Below are 16,022 nucleotides of genomic sequence, written 5' to 3'. Positions count from 1 at the left end.
GACAACCATTTGTGTGATATTTAAAACAAATACCAGTATTAAAAAAAAAAATCCAAGTAATGACCATGTTACACGCCCTCATGTGCCCCCTTCCCACAATAAGCACCTGGGCGTCACGGAGAAGAACGAGCCAAGGTTAAAACAAAGGGCGTAAGTCAGCCGCTTTCCACCATGACCAGAAATGAACTTTATCACCAGTGTCCCATTTTAAAGGTCATCTCAGAACACCTGTAATTTAGTTCATACCTCTTTATATGAGCGCACACGCACACACACACACAAACAGGCTCTCCCCGATTCTCATCACTTCCCCAAGCTCATAGGACCAACACTGCATTCAAGATGCAGGAGAGGAGGTGTGCGTCTCATGGTTTACGAAGGTTCTGAAACACGATCCATGATGTTTTCCGACTGCCCGATTATTGCAGGGAGGCAGGGAACCCATGTGCGCTTGCACTAACCTTGAGTCAGCACCCTCTAAGATCTTATCTGCCTGGTCTCCTATAACTTCTTGTCTTAGGTAGTACAGCATGCGGACACGCAGCAGGACCCTGGAGAGGAAGACAGAGGGGGGAAAAAGTTCTTAACTTCAGGACTGTTTGCCAACAGTGGCTTTTGGCAGCTGCTGCTGTTCATCCATCATCCTGCCAAGGCTGATTAGCCATGCTGTATGGTAGGCTTGAAGCGTGACAGATGGTGGCACATAATCACCTCTGTGTGGTGCTTTCTGCTGGCTTCCAACAGGCCTGCCTGGCAACCGCTCACACTGCACAGAGAGGGACCGAGCTCAGCCCAGCCCAGGCGCACTTCATTTAGTTCTACCTAGTGCAGCTTGTGAAGTTTAGACACGTACCCTACCATTGCCTCTGAAGTATTGAAGCAAGTTTGTAAACAACTGAGCAGATGGCTTTCAGTAACTGTTCTGCTTCATTATCTCATAAAATTTCCTCAGCTGCTGCCTTAATGCCATTTTTGGAAGCACATCAGAAGTTGTAGGAATACACGCAATATAAAATCTGGTTTTACTACCTTACAATAAACCCTCAATATGGAATGTCAGGTTTTTCAGATTATAGAACTTTGCTTCCGAGAAAGGAAGATGGCAGTTGGGGTGGGTCTTCATCTTCTCCCTGAAGGAATATTCAACGTTTTTTATTCCTTCTAGTTTATATTACCTGGAAGCCTAAGTTGTAGATTAAAAAATAATAAAACATTACTAAGGTGATTAAAATACGTCTACTTCACTGAAGCTATTAGTCATTTTCAAGGAATTATGTGTTCAAAAACCCTTGGAATTCTAGGAACCAGATTTTCAATCTCACTTGGATTTCCTCAATGGCTGTAAACATAAGTCTTTCAATAAAGCCCACCTGGTAAAGCCCCAAGGCCTCTGTCTGCTCCAAGTCTAGCATCTCCTGCTGGACAGCCCTGGTGTGCAGTCAGGATGGATATTGGAGACTACACCTCCTTGCCATGAGTAAATGACAACACCAAGTGCTATTTCCTCAGCCGGGAAATCCCAGCATACACTTTAAAACCAACATTTCACATATACCAGCTCATTTCATCTACACAACGACACTATGACAGAATGGGGCAACTTAGAATTTCTACAATTTCCATTTTACAGACGTGAAAATTGAGACTAATAGAACACAAGTGGCACAGCTAAGGTCAGTCACTTGAGCATGGACCACTCAGAATCAGGCCTTCTGACTACCACTTCACACTGTCTCTTGGGATGTGGGAATTGTCCTTGAAACTATTACATGATAACTAAGGGCAGCTTCACCAAAACATACTACTCCTGATCAGACGAGAGTAGGCACACCTTCCTCCACCAGGAGTCTGCTCCAGGCCAACGTGGGCTCAGATGGGCAAAGTGTGAGGCTGTAAACGTCTGAATACACTTCAAGATAAACCACCACTCTGGGTAACATTTTTCTTTCTTTCTTCCTTTCTTTTGATAAGATTAAAAACTGGCTGTGCCACGACAAGCCATCAGAAGAAAAGACAGTACTGGCCTCTGTGGCACACCTTGCCTTCTCTGGTTAGAGGGCTTGCAGGCCAGCTCCTCCGAGAACTTACAGAGGATGTTCAGACATGGTAGCTCCAAAGGAAATACCCTCCACCTTAGGCTGGATTCTCTTTTATTCACCAGAACTTGATACAGTGGCAGCAATCCTGCCAGTTTCTCTTTCTTTTGGTAGGAGACAGAGTTTTCTAGGTCGGGGGAATTTCAGTTACGTGGAGGCTTTTGTGTCATCCTTTTTCTGGAGGAAAAAATTCAAACCAGCAAAACCGGCAAGCTCAGTGCCCTTGTGAAAGCCACGGTAGGTACTGGCAGGGTAGTGAGGTGCGCGGGAGGTGGCCTCTGACCTGAAGTTCACACCCGGTAAGTCAGACAAGAGAGGATGGTCCCCAGACCTCATTTCCATTTCATTGGCTGTCTTATCCCATGTGACTGTTCTCCGGACCAGTACCCAGTCTGGGACCACACATGGCAGTAAACTGTCCTGTCCATTTTGTCTCTTTTAACCCGAGACAGTTCCTCTGTCTTTGTCTTCTTGAAGAGAACTGGACAGGTCTTTTCTAGGAGGTTCTCAATCTGAGTCTCATTTTCTCTTACCAGTCCTAACACTTCCTCACTTGAGCTCCTGAGGTCTTAGGAGTGATTGGGAAGGACGAAGGGACTATTTGCTCATCCCAGGGAGCGGATGGGAAGCAATGCCAGTCTTGAGGCCAAGGGGAAAGATGTGAAGAACGTACTCTATGCAAGCCTGTTTCTGACATTAGAAAGGGAAATTAAAAACCACTGCCGCCACACTGGGCCCAAGGCTGGAGCCACCATTCCCACGGCTGACCCCTTCACTTACATCTGAATCCAGAACTCAAGAGGCTACTGACCCAAAGTTCATATAAACTACAAAGAATCAGAAGTTTCAGAACAGCTATCAGCGGGGCAGGACTTCAGGGGAAACTATCATGCTACAGTAATAACAAAACGGTTCCTGAGGCACCAAAATGGTTTGAGGTAATGGTTTTGAAGACTTAAAAAGAAAAATATTTGTCAGTCAAAAGTCTAAAGATAGCGATCCAAGGTAGGCCCTGAAAGCACTTTCATTTAAAAAGGGGTGAGAGCCATCAGTCAGTGCAACCTGGGGTAGCAGGTATGCTCCCGGAATTGTTTCATGTGGGGATGGAGACAACCCCGAGGAGGTGACGGCGTCTGAGGTGGTGGTGGTGGGGGGGGCCACGAGCAAGGGTGCGCCTCATCTGGTCTGGGCCTCCCATCCGGCCCTGCCCCTGAACTAGCTGAGGGACCTTAAGTACCTGAGTCTCGATTTCCTTGTCAGAGAAATAGGATAAAACAGTACTTCCCGCCTTAGACAACTCAAACACAAGTCCATGTGAAGTGTGTGGCATGCTGAAGCAGGATGTGCTCAGACTTTGGTTGCTAATTTTAAAGAGCAATACAATACATTTCTTTATACCCTGCCTCATCAGACTGAGATCTGTTGCAGGCTCTGTTTGACTAGCATGGAAAGGGAATCTCAGAGAGGCTGAGGCACTTGCCCAGGTAGCACAAGGCCAGGAAGTGGTAACGCTGCTCAGCAGCAGTGTGGCTTGGACTGCTGGCAGTGAGTAAGGCATGCCCAGAGCAAGGAAGGAATCAACATATGTAGATGTTAGTTTAAGAGGTAGACAGCTAGCAGAGCTCCAAGCAATGAAATAAACGTAGATTCAATATCGTTCGATTGTATATAATCAATTCTGGACATAAAGGTAAGGAATATGAGTCTCAGCTCATAAGGTTAGCAAAACAAGACCAAACAACTGAGGTATTATTAAGTGAAAATTCCCCAGTCCTTCCACTGACAGCCGTCAGTTGAGGATGGGATCATACAAAGCTAACCATAATTCCCTGACACACACTGGTTAAAACTTAGTTATCCACAGGTACACCTGAAACTAATACAAAGTAATATTTAACGAAAACTGCAATTGAAAAATTAAAAAAGAAAATTAAAAAACTTAGCTATCCGCAATGTCATACAGCACTATTCACAACAGCCAAAAGGTGTCTGTGAACCCAAGTGTCCATTGACAGATAAATAAATGAATGAAATGTGGTCTATCCACACAATGGAGTATCATTCAGCCATTAAAAGGCATAAAATTCTGGTACAAGCTACCACATGGATCAACCCTGAAAATACTATGCTACGTGAAATAAGCTGGACACAGAAAGACAAATGCTGTATGTCCCACTTCTGAGGTGCCTAGAATAGGCAACTTCATAGAGAATGGTGGTTGCCAGGGGTTTGGGGATGCGGAGGAGGGGAAGGCGAGTTACTGTTTAATGCTACAGAGTTCATACTGGGGTGAGTGGAAAGGTTCTGGGTATAGAGAGTGGTGAGGAGTACACAGTATTTCGAATGTAATTAATCCCAATGAACTATATACCTACAAATGGTTAAAACTGTACATTTTTATAATTGTGTTATACATCTTTATCACAATTTTTTTTAAATCAGTCATCCAAAGGTATGCTGTGATATGATGTGGCATCACGTGTGAAGAAAACCAGTAAGGCTGTGCAAAGACAGTAACTACAGCTTAACAGCCTTTACACACACATGCACATATATACACACATAAACACACATATATATGTATATACACATATATACACACATATTACACACACACACATATACACACACAGGAACAAGCTGAGCTCTCCGCCTGCCCCTGGAAAACCTACTTGTTGCAGTGGTGCTTCAGGTGCTTCCTGTAGCTGTCCTCCTGGAACAGGGCGTCAGGGTTGCAGCCGGCCAGCCAGTCGGCATCCTGCACCACCGGGTGCGCGCTCTGGGCTTTCACCTTCTTTCCCTTTCTCCCCCTCGGCACTGGGGCTGATAAACCTAGAATCATAATGGCGACGATAATTATAATAATTATTACTGTAATAATAATAGAAGCTTTCTACCATCCCAATTTTAGCGTCAGAGCCAGATGCTCACTTTCAAGGCAGGGAAACGCGGGCCCAGCGGCTCTGTGACCCTGCGGCGCAAAGACGACCCACCTGAATGATTGACCAAGGCGCGGGTCTGGCCGTCAGCCGTGGGCGTGATCAGGTCCCAGATAAAGCTTTTGATGTTCTCGTCTCCCTTGTAATGGTTGAGACAGTACACGAGGATCGTTCTGCAGATGGTTTCCACATCTTGCTCCGTGAGCTGACGTTTATAACGTCCATGGGAAAGGATGTCCGTCCACCGTCCCCAACTGCAAAGCAAGCACTCGGCATGCACGTGGCGCCTTTGGTTCAGGTCTGGGGCTTATTTTCAGTCAGGGAGCAGTGTTAGTAAATCTTGGGTCAAAACTAGCGGTATTTGGAACCTCTCCTCCATGTGGGGTCTCTGACTTTCATGTACATGGGTTTCTCAAACAAAAGGCAGACATTAAATGTGGTTATTTTCTCTTGCTAAACAACAACAAAAAACCTAGCAATATTTTATGTCAGGTGAAAGGAAAGCCACCCAGGGCCAACAGTTAAAGACTCCCCTCACAGCGTGGGCTGTAGGTCACTGCTCCTCAGTCCAGGAGGGGGACTGTCACTGAAGCATCACCTACGGAGCTGACACAGGCTCTCCCACTCAGATCCAGACTGGCAGCAACTCCGAGGGTGTGAAAGCCAGCCAGGAGCTGGACATTTCACACGCTCCTTCACTCTGTCATGGTTTGCATGCTTTGATGGTGACCAACCATTTGAAATGAATGGGGACTCGAGGTGGGCGTGACGGCCCCCAAGTCAAGGATGCAGTGCTGAGAAGTGTGGTTTCATCAACCCACCTCAAAGGGGTGTCATGATAATTAATGAAAGACTGTGAACAGGTTCAAATTTCCTTTATAAAGAGAGAACGCTAACTCCAAGTACAAGAGCATGCACAGGAAAAACATTTGGCCGGCTCTCAGGTCCTCATGTAAAATGGGTGGGAGAAGGGGCTGTGGCTAGGACCAAATAGACAGCACACTGCACAGCCTGGACCACCTATTCAGTTACAATTGCGGTTTAACACAGTGCTGTGCTCTCTCTCCTGGGTTCTGTGGACAGAGCCCCCAGGGCTGTCCCAGGATAGGAATGAGCCTCCACTGCCTTCCCGACTGAGCATGGTGCCGGCTGGTGGGGAGTCTTAGCTGAGAAGCACAGTGCATGCCCTGCCTTTTGTCCTGACCTGGTCCTCCCTGGCTTCCACGAACCTCAAATTGCAAGGCTGGCCCTCACCTCTAGGCCTTTGGACACACTGCCCTCTCTGCCCAAAACTCCCTCTTACCCTGGCTAATTCATGATGTCCATCAATTCACAGACTACACACATCACCTTCTGTGATTCCTCCTTTTATTCCCCTGTGATTCCTCCTTTTATTCCCCTGAGCCCCGGAGGTAGAAAGAGAACACCTGAACTGTGTCTTAAAGGAGAGGAGACATGCTTCTATGCTCCATTTGCATAGAGCTTCCTGGCCAAGGCATTATCACCGTTTACTGCTTTCTACTGTTCACCTGCCTGCCTTGAGGCGGGGCTGCCACTGTCCTGCTCACAGCTGTGACCCTGGTGCCTGAGAGTATCCTATCACAGTGCCCAGAACATAATAGTGATGCCTGTGGAAGGAGGGAAGGGCTTTACTAAAATGCAGTATGCCCTAAGCATACTTCCTAGCTTCAAGAGTTATGAATATGTTCCATTTCTGAGGTTATCAGAAAATTCTCAACTTTGATCATTAGGCTGAAACATGGGAGCAGGTAAAAGCAGCAAAGGCTTGGGTGGGGGGAGTCTCTCCACCATATGAGAACAGACAGACATATTACTTGTCAAGCTTGCACAAGTAATAGTAGAGGGGATCTAGCGACCAGACATAGAATGGGCTTCGGTTGAACTTCATTTATTCCACAATCAGTGTCTGAGCGCTGTGTCTGCTGGCACTGCGCTCTGCCTGAGGACACAGAGAAAGAGCCCCTGTCCTCAAGGAGCTCCTAGCTGGGTCTCTAGCAGAAGAAGCCAACTATGTAAAGTCATGGAACAACATGCTGAGGGTGGTGGAAAATGCAGACCAGACTTTCTGGTGCAGGGTGCCAAGGTGACACCTGCCCTGGACGTGAAGGACAGGAGAGGTTGGGCAGATCAAGCTGGAAGGGAGGGAAGCCCTAGGCAGTGGGAAGGGCTAGTGGAAAGAGAGAGATGAGACAGAGCACGGCACATTGAAGGAGACAAGAGGTCTGTCCTAGCAGAAATCTGGACTGCCCATGGGAACAGTCAATAAGATGGACAAAGGCCAGGACAGGGCCCTGCTACATTAAACAGAATGTTTGTATTTATTCTGAAACTAACGATGACCCACTGGAAAAAAATTATCAAAGGATATCTATGATCAGATCTATAGAAATGTTGTTTTGGTGGCAGTTTTTTATTCGAATGCCTCCAGTCCCCAAATATGCTAGAGATATCTTATTTACAGATTCAGATATTTACTGAGCATCTTGACCTTCAAAGCACTGTGTGGGGTGCCCCAGAGACTCAGAGGTGACACATTCAGAGATTGAAATGACCATCCACTGGAAGAGCTTTACAAGTAAAGTATTTGCCTTTAATAAGTTTTAAGTATTAAAAGTATTAAAAGTAAGAAAAGTATTAAAAGATTACTATAGTCATAAATTTCATGTGAAGGTAAAAGAGAGAAGATTTTGTAATTCTGAGACTGAGTTATTAATAAACAACAAGTAAATCTAGATCTGACATAATTCTTAGGGGCAAACTTGTGCTCCTTCAAATCCATGACGGTCTGAACAACTCTGAGCACTTTAATCAGCGACCCAGGCCCCACCGTAGTTGCTGCAGAGTTCGCCCAACTATGGGGAACCACAGAAATCCAAACACAAATATTGTTTTTCTCTGTCAACTGGAATTCTAACTATTTTAAAAACAACGTTCCATTTCTCACGAGTCCAACTTACCCGTAGACGAGCAAATTCTTCTCCACTCTAAAGCACTCACTCCGTGCGTAGCCCTGCGACCTGTCCTGTGGCCGCCGGGGCTTCACACAAGGCTTCTCTTCAGAATCGCTTTCCAAGTCTGAGAACTCCATCAGCTCGTCTTCCTTCACGGCACTGTACAGCCTGGTTTGCTTCCTCACTCTTGGAGTGTCAATGACCAGGTTGTTCTAAAACAGACAGCAGATATACTTGAAACGTCTATAAAAGCAACCTTGGGTTAGATCAGATAGGGTTTGAAGGGAACCTCTCACTCACCCTCCCATTTAAGGCATCAATATCCAATTCAGCCTTCTTAGCCCACTTTTGCCAGAAATTTGGATCATCCAGGGAAATATCTGTCCTATTTCCAGACGCAACAAAACTGGCCTAAAAGAGGGAAAAAAATACACATTACTTTGAGATGCTTTCTTCAGAGGTAAAATGCAGAGTAGCTTTCATTTTTCCATCCACTCAAACATGTATGCATTCCCCCACTGTGTGCCAGGATGAAGACCGTCCCTTAGGTAGCTCACGGGCCAGGGGTTGAGGCAGATCAGGAAGCAAAAGATGACCACACAGCACAATAATCGATAGGTAGCAAAGGTATGTACAGGTGCAACTGATACACAGAGGAAGGCCCTAACCAGGTGAGGGTGAGGGTGGGGGTACAGGGAGGGCACTTCTGGGAAGAGAGAACAGGCTCTCAAGAAAATAATGCCTGGAGCAGACTGTTAAAAGCTCAAAGCACCGGAAAGCATGTGCAAAGGCACAGTGGAGAAGATAGGGGATGTGTCCCGTGGCCGGGGTAAGGGTAATCAGGAAGAGTAGCCAGACGTCAAGCTGGTGAGGCAGGCAGCAGGTCAGGCAGGGCTTGTGTGTCCTGTAACAGAGTCCGAACTCTATCCCGAGGAAGCGGCGCTCTCCGAAACTGGGAATATCAAGATGGGGACCATCATGTGCAAAGGCACAGCTGTCTTGGAGGGTAGAATGGGGTAGAACAGGCTACTATAGTTTAGGGAGGAAACAATGAAGACTGAAAACAGCTATAGCAGAAACAGACACAGGTTCTTTAAAAGGTAAAATTGAGGGAGAATCTAGGTAAATGTGAAGCGTGAAGAAAGAAGCCAGGAAAGACTGCAGCATCCAACTTTGGCATCTGAACGGTGTTACTCAGGTGAACAAACGGGTGTGTGTGCGCACGAGCATGTGTGCATCCACACGCACACAGGGTGGAGGTACAGGGTCATGGATTTGGTTTTGCACGTCCTGAATGTGAAGTGTGTGTGAGGACCAAGGAAAGAACCTGAGAAGAGGCAGAGACATGAGGGAGACATGCTGGGTCACAGAGCCCAGAGGAGGAGTGGCCGGGACAACAGGATGTCCGCACGCAAAAGGAGGGAGGTGGGCCCTGTCTTACATCACCACACACCAAAGCTCACTCAGAAGGGTTACAGATCTGAATGTAAGAGTGAAAACTATAAAACTCTGAGAAGATGACAAATCTTCGCAACCTCAGGTTAGACAATGCAGAAGCACAAACAATAAAAGAAAAGAAAACAAGGGGTAAACCAACCAGGCTTCATTAAAACTAACCACCATTGAGGAAAGACTAGAAGAAATATTTGCAAACTGTATTATCTGATGAGGAACTTTTATCCAGGATATATAAAGGATTCCTAAACTTCAATAATAAAAAGACAACTCAAAAGGTGAACAAAGAATTAGAATAGACATTTCTCCAAAGATGATACACAAGGGCCACAAAGGAGAGGTGCTCCGTGGCATCAGAGAAATGCAGACCTAACCCTAGCGGCTCTCACTTCACACTCACTAATATGACTACAATCAAAACGTCAAGACAATAAAAAGTGTTGCTGAGGATGTGGAGAAACTGGGACCCTAAAAAACACTGCCAGTGGGAAAAAGCAAAGGGTACATTCACTTTAGAAAACAGCCTGGCAGTTCCTCAAGGGTTAAACATGGAGCTAACACATGACCCAGCAACTCCATTCCTGGTATATATGCAAGAGAAATGAAAACATGTGTCCACACAAAAACTTGTAGGCAAATGCTCATAACAACATTATTCATAATAACCAAAAGTTCCACTATCAACTAGTGAATAAATAAACACCACCAATGTCCATTGTCAACTGGTAAATGAGGTATAGACGTAATGGAACACAGCTCAGCAATAAAAAGGAGGTGCTGGCCTGTGCTACAGGGTGGATGAACCTCGAGCACAAGTGAGTGAGGCCTGACACAAAAGACATGTTGAACAATACGATGTATATGAAATGTGCAGAGCAGGCAAACCTATGGGGATAGAAAATAGATTAGTGGGACACAGATGCATGCACACACACAAGACAGGAATGACCGTTAATGCGCATGAGAATCTTTTTTGGGGTGCTAGAAATAGTCTAAACTTTTGATGTGGTGACAGTTACACAAGTCTGTAAATATGTTAAAAACACTGAACTGTACACGTAAAGTAGGTGAATTTTACGGTAAGTAAATGACATTTCAGTAAAGCTATTAAAAATAAAAGTGCAGACTGGGGCCCGGGTGTGGATGGGTGGATCAATACCCATGTGAAGCCTAAGAAGAGGCTCTTGGTGGAGTGGCTCCAAGTGGTGGCCTTTGCCAGAGGCGGGCTGGTGAAGAGGCAGGGGAGGCTGCAAGCTGGAAGTTGAAAAATACGTAGAAAGGAAGGCAGCGGAGACAACTGGTGTAAATAATGCTCGTGTGGATGTCAGCTATGAAAGAAGAGCTATGGAATTGAAGCTGGAGGGAAACCAGGAGGGTTGTGATCCTTCCTAGAGGCTGTGTCAGGAATGGGGATCTCAAGAAGTGGAGAGGGTGGGGTCAAGGACACAGGTAAAGCATTAGCCTGGGAGCCGGGAAGCAGATATGAAGACGTGGTGAGAGTAGCCACCGGTGCCATATAAATAGAACAGAGCCCCAAACACAAACAAAGAATGTTTTATGCATGAGGGGCTCCACGGGGAGTTAATTAATTTCTTAATTCGGACTAGAAAGCAAACGTTCACAAGGCGCTGTGCGTGCACCCTATTAAGCTTCTCTGGAAAACCTGCCTCCTCGGATCTATTCGCACCTTAGCGAACGTGGAACCCTTCCCTTCAGACTCAATGGTGATGGTGTGGGTTCGCCGGAGGAGAATCTGGTCGATGTCTTCTTCGCAGAATTTAGACCCTTCATCCCCCTCGTCCATGAGTGCACCATAGGCCCCTTTTCGCAGAAGATCCTCTATCTCTTTCTTGGAAAGCTGTTGAACCTGTTTTAAGGATCATTTAGAATTGAAATGTTTTTAGACTAAACAAATGTTTTTTTTCCTCAAAGATGATAAACCTAAATCCTAACAAAGGAAATGTGAAGTGGAAATACTGCCTAAAATAAATACTGAAGTTGAAAAACAATCTGATGCTCGAGAATTTCTCACTGTCAGCTAAATTGAGTCCAGGAACCGGAGCAAGTGATTGGGCTGGGCAATGTGGCCTTACCCCATTGGTAGCGTTTTCCCTTCCGCTCATGGACTGCAGCACCGCTTTATCCAGGCCGAGCTTCAAACTAGCCTTGTCGAACATCTCCCTCTCGTAAGAATTTCTTGTAATCAGCCTGTAGATTTTCACAGATTTGCTCTGTCCTATCCTATGACACCTTGCCTGAGCCTGGAAGAACAGGGAAATTAATGACGACCAAGGAAAGAAAGACTCAATTGTCAGCTGGAAGAGCATCTGTTCCATAAACAGAGGTGCGGTTTAGAAGAGGGTTAACATACAAAGAAATTACTTTTACATTATTAATAAATTGATTACTAGTTGGTTCATTTGCCCCAATCATGGGACACCATCTGAGTGACTACATGACTTTAATTTATTGGCTTGACGGGGATTCTCTGTCACAGTAGAATGACTTTTAAAAGGGGGGGGGGGGACCCCAGCCGGGCGTGGCTCAACGGTTGAGCCTCGACCTAGGATCCAGGCGATCAGGGTTCGTTTCCCGGTCAGGGCACATGCCCGGGTTGCGGGCTAGCCAATCAATGACTCTCTCATCATTGATGTTTCTCTCTCTTTCCCTCTCCTTTCCTCTCTCTGAAATCAATAAAGGTATATTTAAAAAAAATAATAAAATAAAATAAAATAAAATAAAATAAAATAAAATAAAATAAAATAAAATAAAATAAAATAAAATAAAATAAAATAAAATAAAATAAAATAAAATAAAAAAATAAGGGGTGGGGCATCGGGAAGATTCTCTTGCATGTTTACCTGGAGATCATTTTGGGGATTCCAGTCAGAATCAAAGATGATGCAGGTATCAGCAGCAGTAAGATTAATGCCTAGACCTCCTGCCCGTGTACACAGGAGGAAAACAAACCTATCAGAATCAGGTTTGGAGAATCTGTCAATAGCTGCCTGGCGGAGGTTGCCTCTTACTCGGCCGTCGATCCTTTCGTAGGGGTACCTGGAAAATGTCAGCATGAACAATGAGGCCTGACAAAGAGCTACAATATACCTGTTCCTTTTTATTTTTAAGACAATAATACAATTTTGGTTATCTATTAACAGAATGATATTATGTACCAGAAATAATTTCAGAGCAAACAGGTTTTGTTGCTTTTCACACAACTGGTTGAATGCCCAAAGATGACATTTTGTTTTACTTCCTTTTCATTGAAACATCTAAACTCTAAAAACAGCTGACACCTCCAACAGTAAAATAACAAACAATTTCAATTTTAGGTCAGAACTATTCTCTCCTGGTCAAATGAAAGAAACGGGAAACAAAATTGCCCACAAAATTATGCAGACCTACTGCAGTCACTGCACAGAATAACGGCCGTGTACATCTAGAGCCTTTAAAAAGAGATGTGACACACTTCCCCGATTCTACCCCCTTTATCCTAGGGATCACTTCGAGGGGAACCACGTAGAGCCCTGTGAAAGGTCATTTTTATTTCCCTTTTTATTCTATGGTACCGTGGCCTCACCGTCTTTGAATGAGGTAGTCTTCCAGTATGTCCAAGCAGCGCACCATCTGGGAAAAGATAAGCACCCTGTGGCCACCAGCCTTCAGTTTTGGCAGCAGCTTGTCAATCAGCACTAGCTTGCCAGCAGCCTGGATCATCGCCTGGAGCTGAAAATCTGGAGAGTCTGCATTGTGTGTTTCTTTAAACTCTTCCAAAATTTTCTCTTCAGCACCTGCAGAGATTGGACAGCATAACATGAATACAGTAAAAGGTTTTTATTACTGAAAACAATGGACTAGCTTTCAAAACCCACCGCAAACCGTCGGAACCAGAACACCATTCTCGTGCTTACGAACACGAGTCCACCCCTTCCTCAAAGTTCTGTCTGCACAAAACCGGGAAAGCACAGAAGGGATCAAAGTTTTAAGCACAACACACTTAGGCATTTGGAGGGGGAAAATCACATTTTTCAATAAACAAATGTTTGCTGATTGTAGAAACCGAATTTCAACAACAGACTGTCGGGCTAGAAGTGGCAGAAACAAGCCAAGGGCCAGATACCTACAGAAAATTTGGAACCTAAACTGCTGAAGAAATAAAGAACTGTTTACTAGCTGAGTATAAACACAAACAACAAAATCTGCTCTGAAAGGAAGAGCAAGGAGACAGGGAGTCCTAACAATTACAGGGTAAGGGCAGCCGCCTGTATTTATAATTGTACAAGAATACAGCCAAAAGGACTGCAACAAAAGGGAACTCATTTTTCAGGATCATTTTTAGGGATTTTTTTTTTTTTTTAACCCTCACCCAAGGATATTTTTTCCATTGCTTTTTTAGAGAGAGTGGAAGGGAGAGATGGAGGGGTGGAGAGAAAGGGAGAGCGAGAGAGAGAGAGAGAGAAACGTTGATGAAAGAGAGATACATCGATGGGTTGCCTCCCGCACGAGCCCCCACCAGGCCGGGGTTTGGACCTGCAACACGGGTACGTGCCCTTGACCGGGATTTGAACCAGAGGCCCTTTGGTTCGTGGCCGATGCTCTAACCACTGAGCACGCTGGCCAGGGGTTAGGGATGTTATTTTTTGGCGGACAGCACACATCTTCTACGGCAAGCTCTAAATCTCCTTCCACATTCATTGTCACCTGGTAATTTCATAAGGGACAAATATTCTATCTTCAGTTATTCAAAGCTTGAAAAACTTTAGAAATTAAAAAAACCCCTCTGTTTCGTGTAAGATGTCTATGCCTAACCCTCTTTTCATCACAGCCCCACAGAGATTTCTGCTTGTTCAAAGATTTGGGGGGCATCACAGAGAAGCCTCAAGAGAATGACATCTTTGTCAGGGCCTCCTTCCCTGACCCCAAACACAGGCTTATCCAGGAAACAGCAGGCTAAGCTTCCTTCAACTGCTTAGGTGGCTTAACTAGAATTACACAGCACCGCCCGGCCTCCTCCCATCTCTGAGGTTAATCAGGGCACGGCTGCCTGCTTAGCTCCTCTCCCCAAGGACTGGGATGCAGTCACCTAGCCTCTAGGAAATACAGACAAACAGATCCATCTAATGGGATTGGTTCCCAACCTTAAACCGTGTCAGAAACTTTAAAATACCCTTGTTACCACCGGTTTTAAACATGTGGACTGACTACTGTACACAAGAGGGGGATACACAAACCTCAAACGGACTGTAAACATTAGGTCAGGGAGGCCACCAGGCCACTCACACAGCGGGTCCTTTGGCAAGCAGCGGCCAGTGCAGCAAAGGGCCTCCTAGCTCCATTTTAAGGGCACTTGCAGAATTAAGTTATGACACGGTCATATGTACAAATAAAGCTTGCTAATCATTAATCAACAAAGAATCTTACTGAGAACAGATTAAAGTCACTTAACACCTTTCCAAAGCACTAAGGCCTCTGGAAAGCACTTTGCTATTTCTTTCGAAGGGGGACTGGCAGCAAATGCCAGTTTCTCTCTCCTCTCCACAAGTAACAGGCTAACATGCAGGATTTTCCTCTAAGTGAAAAAAAGGGCAATGGTTTGACTAGAAAAATAGCAAAAACCAAAATGCTATTTAAGAGCATTTAGCAGGCAGGCTCTTGAATAGTTAATGTTTTTTGAAATGTAAAGTTTAGAAAGGTAGGTTCTACATTCAGGAGACAGCAGAAACAGATTTAAGTCCATATACTACATTAGGTGTTTTTAAAAAGTTTGTTCCTGTTGGACAATATATTATAAGCTCTTTGCAATTCAGGAAAAGAGAGATTTTACTCTTATGACATTTGGGTAGTTATATTATCCACATTAAGATTATAATCCATACTCAAAATAAAATATAGTGTTTTAGTTTAAAACAAGTTAATGGTCAATGAATAGATTTCAAAAATGAAATAATCAGTTTTGACAAAATAAATATCAGACATGTTTGGATTATTTTAGTAAAAAAGTTAAATATATATATATAATTCAGTCAAAATAATAAAGAAATTTATTATTTTTCATTTTAAATTGATGCAGAGATGAGAAAAATAACTTTTCTGCTTTTTCAATGCTACCAATAATTTCTCATCTTATAAAGAATAGTCAAAATTAAAATATGCTCCTTCTTACCTGACAAAAGCTACTTCTGAATTAATCAATTCAGATCTTTGTTATGAATTCTGGTTCTTGAGTGGCAGTCAGTTTACACTAATACTACTTCATTTTAAAACATCAAGCAAACATATTTCCTATGCAATTCCTTTAGCACTGAATTTATTATGGCCAGACTGAAGGGAAGGGTGTAGGAAAGGTGTTGGGGAAGAAAGCAATTTCTACCTTCTGATGTCATAGCCAAATTTTCAAGTTTATCAGTTAGATTTACCTTGAAGTTAACTGTAAATATCAATCAGAAAACGAACTGGAAATGGGTATAATAAGACAAAATACATAGTTTGTTGGCACCACCCTAAAGTACCACTCGTATTACTATTAAAAATGTGTGTATCAAAGACATTTTAAAAAT

General features: G+C 44.2%; 1 protein-coding gene across 2 annotated transcripts in view; it reads right to left on the bottom strand.

Annotated features, from left to right (window-relative positions):
- CHD7 (chromodomain helicase DNA binding protein 7) overlaps positions 1 to 16,022 on the bottom strand; it is a 178,062-nt gene that overhangs the window by 17,186 nt on the left and 144,854 nt on the right. For both annotated transcript variants that reach the window (XM_081117201.1, XM_081117202.1), the window contains exons 16-24: positions 13,046 to 13,256; positions 12,324 to 12,519; positions 11,556 to 11,723; positions 11,150 to 11,329; positions 8,308 to 8,418; positions 8,014 to 8,219; positions 5,090 to 5,289; positions 4,769 to 4,928; positions 462 to 551 (exon numbers count right to left, since the gene is read on the bottom strand). In XM_081117201.1, the coding sequence (XP_080973327.1) occupies positions 462 to 551; positions 4,769 to 4,928; positions 5,090 to 5,289; positions 8,014 to 8,219; positions 8,308 to 8,418; positions 11,150 to 11,329; positions 11,556 to 11,723; positions 12,324 to 12,519; positions 13,046 to 13,256 (1,522 nt within the window). The remainder of the gene's footprint in view (positions 1 to 461; positions 552 to 4,768; positions 4,929 to 5,089; positions 5,290 to 8,013; positions 8,220 to 8,307; positions 8,419 to 11,149; positions 11,330 to 11,555; positions 11,724 to 12,323; positions 12,520 to 13,045; positions 13,257 to 16,022) is intronic.

Source organism: Miniopterus schreibersii, assembly GCF_964146895.1.
Source record: "Miniopterus schreibersii genome assembly, chromosome: 17".
Lineage (NCBI taxonomy): Eukaryota > Metazoa > Chordata > Mammalia > Chiroptera > Miniopteridae > Miniopterus > Miniopterus schreibersii.
This window is presented reverse-complemented; position numbering and strand designations above follow the sequence as displayed.